Source organism: Rousettus aegyptiacus, unplaced genomic scaffold, assembly GCF_014176215.1.
Source record: "Rousettus aegyptiacus isolate mRouAeg1 unplaced genomic scaffold, mRouAeg1.p scaffold_m13_p_1, whole genome shotgun sequence".
Classification (NCBI taxonomy): Eukaryota; Metazoa; Chordata; class Mammalia; order Chiroptera; family Pteropodidae; genus Rousettus; species Rousettus aegyptiacus.
The window spans coordinates 136,056,994-136,065,313 of record NW_023416284.1 but is presented as its reverse complement, the minus strand read 5'-3'; the positions used below and the strand labels follow the sequence as shown (position 1 = coordinate 136,065,313).

Genomic DNA, 8,320 nt, shown 5'->3' with positions numbered 1-8,320 from the left:
AAGTTAAATAAGTTATGACAGCAGGATGTAAAAAATCAAGGAAAAAGACACGGGACCTCAGAAATGCAACAGGCAACGTGACAGGAAAATAAGGAATATTTAAATAAGAGTCACAGAGAACCAACATTCATCGAAAATGAATACACTTTCATTGTTCCTTTCACGAACGCAGAAAAGAGCAATTTTCGAATCTTCCTTTATACCGGTGCAATTAGTTCCATTTTTACTGGCTTCCTCTTTCGCCGCATGGACCTGTAAAAGTACTTCAAGGTCAAGGTCAATTTCCTTACGACTTTCCCTACCCGGCCTGCAACTTTGGAATCACGTGGGAGACTTGAACCAATGCTGCGCCTCACTCTAGAGGAGTTAATTCTGAGTCTACACGGCCTGTCTTAAAGTTGCCTGGGTCACTCCAGGAGTCTCCACTGGTGAGAACAAACTTAAGTTTCAGACCTAACCTCCGCCCCTCCCGCCGGAAGCAGCGGCAAGTGAGAGCAAGAAGCGGGTCCCTGAGGGAGGCGGTCCCTTTGATGATACACTCTCTGCGGAGACGCGGCTTGTGCCCTCCCAGCCGCTAGGGGGCAAACTGCGCGCATTTAGTGCCCGTTTTCCGGAGCGCGACCGGGTCGACCCACACGTGCGCATGCTCAGTTGGTTCCGGAGGTCCCCTGCGTCGGTGATTCCCCACGTGTGTTGTTCCCCTGAGGGAATCATGTTCTGAAGAGATGGGGGCCTCGGTGACTCGCGCGATCAGGAACTTCAACCTAGAGAACCGGGCGGAACGGGAAATCAGCAAGATGAAGCTCGCTCCCGCCCCGAGGCACCCGTCTACCAAGAGCCTCCTGCGAGAGCAGATGGACTGTAAGTGGTGCAAGGGCGCACGGCCTCGTGCCGGCTGGGCAGTTCGCGCAGGTGGATGTTGGTCCAGTGGCCGGGGTGTCCCAAGTCGGCCTCAGTTGCTCGGGTCAGACGAGCGCGGGAAGGTGGAGCCACGAGGCCGGTGACATTGAGCCAGCCCCCTTGTGTCCGCTATGGAGTCGTAGGCTTCGGGAGATGACCTGTGACCTCGCTGACCCGGCCCTCACCGGCCTCTTGTCTTTAACACTTACCCACTTGATATAGGGAATCAAAATCAGAAGGAATCATGTGCAGCAGCAATTTTCCCTAGGTGTTTTCACAGAACGATGGACACCGAGCCTGACCTAGCATTTTGATTTAGTTTAAAATACTTTCCGTGCTGGCCAAGTGATTGTTTCTTAACAAGAAATTAAAAGTGACTGTCATATATTAAGTGTTTAGGACCTTAGAGGGAATTTCTTTGGTTTTGATAGTGTGACATTCTGTTTCTTTCCTTAGCCCGTCCAGATATTAAGGGAGAAATTGCTAGAAAAGATGACAAACTGCTGTCATTACTGAAAGATGTGTATGTTGATTCCAAAGATCCAGTGTCTTCTACGCAGGTAATGTGTACTATAATTAAGTAGAGAATTAATTTAATCTTCTGGGGCTCCGGGAAATTATCAAAAACAGTGTGACAAATGGTGAAAGTGAGGTTCTCTGCAAATGTAAAAATGCCAGTGAAGTTGTGACCAGAATATAGTGCATTGGCAAAGTTTAAATAAGCAAAGTGGTCTAAGCAAGAAACATGCGCTGTTCTTGGGATATTTACCAAAATTCTAAAAGACTTGTGAAAGTATTGATTGAATGCATCTGTTATTTGATATTATTTCAGAATTTGTAGGATTTGGTAAGGTACTTCCAGTGGTTTTCATTTGAATTACCAAAGGAGAGCTTTAATCCTATTTTCTCACCTTTCAGAGTACTGAGGTATGTTCTAATTTCAGGGATTCCTTCAGTGTTGTGTTAGTGGTGTTTGGTTTTGGTTTTTGTTTTTGGGGGGACATATTCACATAAGATGTAAAAGTAAGGAGGTCACGATACTTTGGGAATGGGAACCTATGTATAAATCCATATATAAATGGCAGGCACAAGGGCTTTGTGTAAGGTGATGGAAAAAAACATATTAGTGCTTGTTCTCACAGCATTTATAGTATTGCGTTAAACAGATGAGCAACCATAAATAGAGAATAACTGATAATTGTCTATGAAAGAGAAATATAGGTACTGTGAGTATGTCAGGGGGATTTGTTTGAGTTTGGAGGCTCAGGGCTGGTTTCTGTGTATGGATTTATCATTTCTATTTTTTTTTTTTTAATTTCTACACTAGAATTATACAATTTTAGTTAATAGAGCTTTGTAATGTGTGTTGATATCTGTTACGACCTTCTCTTTCTTTTCACAAGTTTTCTGGCTCTTTATTTTTCAAACATTTTTTTTCACGCATTTGACTCAAATGAATGAGTCAAATTGCTGGTTCTTTCATAAGTCCTATAGGGATTTTGAGTGTAGTTGAATTGGAATTTATAGATTAATTTGAGGAGAATTAACATCTTTGGGTTATTCTTTGAGGGACAGAGGGAAGGTGATTACTAAAGGATCCTTTTTTACCCTAAGTTTTTTAACTGTTAATTGCTAATATATCAGAAAGTGGGTAATTTTTGTATTGCAGCTGCTCACATTGCTAGATGATTATTTCTTAGTTTTTCAGTTGATTCTTTTTATTTTTCTAAAGATATTCTTATCAGCATAGACTTACAATTTTCTCTTTCTTTCTAGTATTTATACCTAATTCTTACTGTGTTGTCAATAGCATTAGCAAAGCAGCGAAAGTTATTTTCTATCCTGTTCTTTCCCTGCATAGGATGCTTCTAAAGTTTCAGCATTAATTAAAATAAAATGATATGATTTCTGATTTAAAAATATTTTTATCACATTGGGACTTTTTTTTCTATTTTCAATTTGCTAAGAGTTTTATTTTTTAATCAAGAGAGGATGTTGAATTTTATCAGATTTTTTTCAGTGTATAATAATATAAATTTCAGCATTTAATATTAATCAGAAGGGAAATCTTAATAAAAATGTATGGAGTAGAAGGAAATAAGAGGAGTTTTGAGTTTTGGAAAGTGAAGAAATTGGGAAGAGTGTTTGAAACCAGAGTTACTATATAAAGGTAGGGGCATATGTTATACTTTTGGAGAATGGTTAGAGTTAAGCACTTTTAGGGGAAAGTGTGAGGGATAAATTTGGGAATGATGAACTGAGATGTGGTGATCATGAAGATTTTTATTTGTCATGCTAAGGAATTTGGGCTTTCTCCTATGACAGTGGGGAGTCATTGAAGAGTTTCATGTGGATGAGTGATGTCAGATTTGCTTCATAAAGGGACAGTTTTGAGATTGGACTGTGCGAGAACAAAATGCATTTTATCCAGTTAGAGATCAGGTAAGAGGCTTTTGAGGTAGTTCCTGCAAGAGGCATTGGTTTGGACTGAGGTGATTTAGTGAGTGACTGAGAGAGAAGTAAATGGTTTCGAGAGAGACTAAGGAGGCAGTATCAACAGGATTTGGTCATTGATTGGACGTAATGAGTGAAGGTGAGGGAGACGACAGGTATAACATGACATAAGAGAGTTTTGGAGTGAGATATGGGTGACGGGTTGTATCAGTCACTGAGATAGAGAATATGGGATAGAATTGTGTTTTTAGAGGAAAGGGATAAGTTCAGTTTTCAACATGTTGATTTTGAAGTGCTTGTAGATTACCCAAATAGAAACGCCTATTAGGCATTTGAGAATTTGGGTCTGTATATCAAGAGAAAGGTCTAGGTTTGAGAACAGATTCAAAGTAATTAAGTGTAAGTAGTAATGGAAGTTCATGTGTTATGCGGGATTACTTAGGGGGAATGTATAAGATGAAGAGAGGGCCTGGGCTGGAACTTGAGACACATGAATATTTAAGGGGCACCTGAAGGGAAAGAGTCCACAGAAAAAAGAAGGAACCACTGGAGAGACAGGGGAAAACCAGAGGAGGATGGCATGGCAACTATGAGGAAAGATAGTTAAGGTTTCGTCGGAGTGGTCAGCAGCATCAGATGCTATATTGAGTTCAAATAAAGCCTGAAAAGTGTCCTCTGGGTTAAGATCTAATCTTCTATATTAGATATCACAAAAATCATTATCTTTTAAAGCTTAATTGGAAAGAAAGAAGCTGCTCATAAAGAAAGTATTAGTTTTGGGTTTGGTGTGTGTTTTTAAAAAGTAGTATTTATATGTTTTTCTGAAAGGTAGTATTATATATATTTATATATGTGGCATTTATATATTTTGACCAAACAGCAGCAGTAGGCAGGATGCAGTTGAAAGGAAAAGGGAATGAATGGTTGGTGTAACTAGATAACAGGAATGAGATACAGACCACAAATGCTAGGAATAAGCTTGGATGGGACAGTCAGATGGAAAGATGGGTGTGCATAAATTGTTTTATTGGTATTTGTTGGAGTATTAGAAGCATTAGTTTATTTTCTCTAGAGAGCAAGATCTCTAGCAATATTTAAATCCATTCAAAGTATTTGGAGGCATTGAATATGAAATACAAAACTAGGAAACAGAACGGAGTTTATCACGTAACCTATTAGGACAGCATCAGAGTCCTGCCCTTCTAAAAGCAACTTTAATCTAATCTAATCAATTCATTGTTCTTTTAATATACATGAAATAATGTGGGGAATAGATGGTATACATTTGAGTATTATTTTCTAGAACTACCTGAATTTCTTCATGGTGATTTAGTTAAAGCTGTGAAATGGCTGTGTGACAAAAGTGCCATTGAACTATGGCTCATTATGAGAAAATGTAGTTTAGAGAAGCATATATAGTGTTTATTTGAATAGTGGAAATTTGAGAAGCATGAATGTAGTTGTCTCTCTCATCTTGAAAGCCTGTTTGTTTTTGTCTTCTGATACTAGGTAAAAGATGCTGGAACGCGGCAACAGCCAAAGGAGTTCAGATTGCCCAAAGGCAATCACTTTGGCATGAATATTGAGAACATTCCCAAAGGCAAAATTTCCATTGTAGAGGCATTGACACTTCTCAACAATCATAAACTTTATCCAGAAACATGGACTGCTGAGAAAATAGCAGAAGAATACCATCTAGAACAGAAAGATGTAAATTCTGTTCTCAGATATTTTATTACTTTTGAAGTTAAAATCGTCCCTCCCGAAGACAGGAAAGCAATACAATCAGAATGAAGGAAATCTTGAAGTTACTCCCCATTACTTTGTCCTGTTCATTTTCTCCTTTTTAGCATATTAAATTATATAAATTATCGACTGTTTAAAGCTTCTTCCTTGTGAGAGCATACTATTTATTGAACTCCGATAAATTTTCAGGACTGCTGATAGAGTAAATTTTGTTTTCTTTAAACTTTAATTTGTTTTAGGCATGTGTTCTTATGTAATAGCATGATTAAACAGGACATGTATAAATGTCTTACAAAGAGTTAATGCATTATTTCAGGCACATTGTATCAAGCTTTCAAATTGGTTATGTGACCTCTTGGGAAATATCCTGAATCCTGCATTTAACATTTAGTTTCACCTTCCAATTTAGGTGATTGTTTTATTCTTCCTATGGAATAGTGAAAGTAAGAGCTTTCTTGACTCTTATGGCTGTGACATTTTCTTGTTGGGGAACTGGAGGCTTGACAGCGAGGTAGAATAACAGTGTTTTCCAAGTAAAGGCAGACAGGAGATGACAGAAAATACATTTTTACTCCTGCTCTGGGAAATAAGAACTAATGAGGCCTTTTTGTTTGTTTTGAGTTGGTTTTACATATGAAATAACTTCTTAAAATTATAATAAGGAGTTATTTATAAAATTGTAGCAGTCTCTCCTTTGACAGATAAGTTCAAAAGCTTTCAGAGAGGCAGGCGATAGTGGGAACATTCTGAAGAAAATAACTTTTCTGAACTTAATATAGAAATACAGGAAAAATTTAAAGAATTGTTAAATCAACCATGATAAATGAAATTTGGTGACTAAATGTATTTTCTAATTTAAATCCTGGTTGAAAAGAGAAGAAATAGCAAGTAGAAGCATAAAATGTGATCACCGGAAGGAACCTGAGAAATTGTTGCTTCATTTATTTAACAAACAAAGCATGATGTATATCAGTACTAGGGGCTTCAGTGAGATTATTAAGTTTAGCTCTGTTATGTAACTACTCGTGGAATCTTGGGTTGTGTAACCTCTTTGAGATTGAATTTCCTTTATAAATGAGTATAATGCTGCCTTAAATCTAAGGGTTCCTATGAAGATAGATAAGATAATAAAGGCCTGAACAAGTATGACTTATTTTTTGCAATTGAAAACAGATATAGGCCTTGGAAAGTTTCATGACCTATTTAAGATAAGTCTGTAGTTTTGTGACAGCTAGGCCCAGAATTTAGGTTTTCAAAATCCTGGTGTGTTTCCTTCTGCTGTGCCAATGAGAAATATTCTCAGAAGGACAGAAGGTATGAATTATAGGAAAACTGGGAAATGTGGTAAGAAAAATTCCAGGTTATCAGTGTCTCTGAGGGAAGATAGATATTCACTGCTTCCCAGAGAGTCCCCTGTAAATGGTATGGAAGTGCCGAGGAACTCAGCATGATGATGAAATGAGACATTTGTAATACTAAGAAGAGAAAAATTGAGAAGTGAAATGTTTAAGGTTCTCAAATGCAGTTTTGTTATGTGACTATACCTAGTTTATGTTTAGTTAAAACAGTTCTTTTTAAGAAAACAAGAACTCAATATAAAATTGCATTTTAAAACTGGTAAATCATCAAAACCTTATCAAATAAAAATCAATACTTGAATTAATAATACTGCTATTTCTGTCATCTTTGTTCAAATCCACATTGTGGTTAGGTAGCTATAAATATGGTTATTATATGGTGTCATATGATCAAATAAAGTACTTCCTATATTATTCATTGTCCTATTACTGTTTTTTATTACATCTAGGAGAGCACTTGGGTAGTAGTGGTGTCACAGAAAGTCGTGCGTTACACTCAGAAAACCTGGGTATAGGTCTCCATCACACTAGCCATATGATCTTAGAAATGTCCTCAACTGCTAAACAGGTAATAATTCCTAACATCTTAAAAGCAATTACTGTACTATGCATTCATCTAATTGCTTTACATGTAATAGCCTGCTTAAAATTTACCACAGGTATGAGGATAAGTACTATTAACCATATTTTACAAGGAAAATTGAAGCATGGAGGTCTAACTTCAAAGATCAGCTAGTAAGTGTTATAATCTGGATTTAAATGCTAGTAGGTTATTTTCCAAACCTTGTGGTCCTAGCTGCTACACTATGTTTCCTCTCATGAGATGGCAATGCAAAGTGCCTGGAACATAGGAAGCCAGGACTACTCGGTGACCATTATACAGAGAATCACCTGTGGAGCTCTGGAAAAATACCTGTCTGGGCCCTGTCTGCTATGATAGTTGGGTTTAGTAAATCTGAGAGACACCTTTGCTAGGCTCTGGATCGGGAATGTTGTAGAAATAATGACTAGTGTGGGACCAAACTGGCCAAACTAGACCTGTGCAGGTTGCATATCAACATGGTCTGGGTCTGAAGTTTGCTGTGGAAGAAGAAAAGGAAGGAGCAGGAGATAGAAGGGTGGCTTTGAAGAAGAGAAGTTCTCTGGCAGGGGAAGAAAATTCCTGGAGATGAAAAGAGTCAGGGTTAGCAGGGTCAGGAGAGGAGAGAGGGAAGTTAATTATAGGGCAGGAAGGAAAACAGGAACCAGAGAGCTGATATAGGAAAAGCTGCCTAAGTGGATTTGGCAAAGTTCTACCATAAATAGGGTCACCATATAATTTATTGACCAAACTGGGACACTTGAGAGTAAAAGGCAGCAATTAGGATAATAGGGACAATAGGAATAAACTGGAATGTCATCCAAAAGGCACTAATGAAGGTCTTGAAGGCCATCTAGGATTTGGATGCAACCCTCTTAGCTCCACTTCATCCACATTCAGCATCTTACCATTAACTACTCCGGAATGACCCCTGTCTGCCAGAGTGCTTTTGCCCCAGCTAGTGCTAGTGCATGGACATCCTCTTCATATCTACTCCATGCCCTTAAATACCAAGAAAAGGTGGTTGGGGCCCTGGATAATTGGTGGTGTGATGAGGAAGCTTCTGTACCCATACATGGAGAGAGTAAACAAATGGTTTAAAGCACCCTGAATTGGGGCTGTGCTTAAAGACCACTTGTTGAGTACAAGCTGAAAATATATAAGAACTGAGCATGTATAAAGGATTAAAATTGTTTTATGCATCTTAAATAGCCATCACTCATTGCTTAATAGCTACTCTTATCCTGACAAAGAATAATCCATTAAACAGTTTGAGAGAAGG

At 38.1% G+C, this 8,320-nt stretch overlaps 1 protein-coding gene across 1 annotated transcript; it reads left to right on the top strand.

Annotated features, from left to right (window-relative positions):
- The first annotated feature begins 639 nt into the window (after positions 1–639).
- On the top strand, positions 640–6,872 carry NDUFAF4 (NADH:ubiquinone oxidoreductase complex assembly factor 4). Its single transcript, XM_016135588.2, has 3 exons — positions 640–861; positions 1,357–1,460; positions 4,864–6,872. Exons 1-3 carry the CDS (start codon positions 726–728, stop codon positions 5,146–5,148), a joined length of 525 nt encoding a protein of 174 aa, XP_015991074.2. The 5' UTR covers positions 640–725; the 3' UTR covers positions 5,149–6,872.
- Positions 6,873–8,320: the final 1,448 nt, after the last annotated feature.

What these genes read in the sequence shown, in the direction of transcription:
- NDUFAF4 (XM_016135588.2), top strand. Translation starts at nt 726, where the DNA reads ATGGGGGCCTCGGTGACTCGCGCGATCAGGAACTTCAACCTAGAGAAC. An exon ending in CCTGCGAGAGCAGATGGACT is followed by an intron (nt 862 to 1,356) that starts GTAAGTGGTGCA and finishes TTCTTTCCTTAG; the next exon opens with CCCGTCCAGATATTAAGGGA. An exon ending in ATCCAGTGTCTTCTACGCAG is followed by an intron (nt 1,461 to 4,863) that starts GTAATGTGTACT and finishes TTCTGATACTAG; the next exon opens with GTAAAAGATGCTGGAACGCG.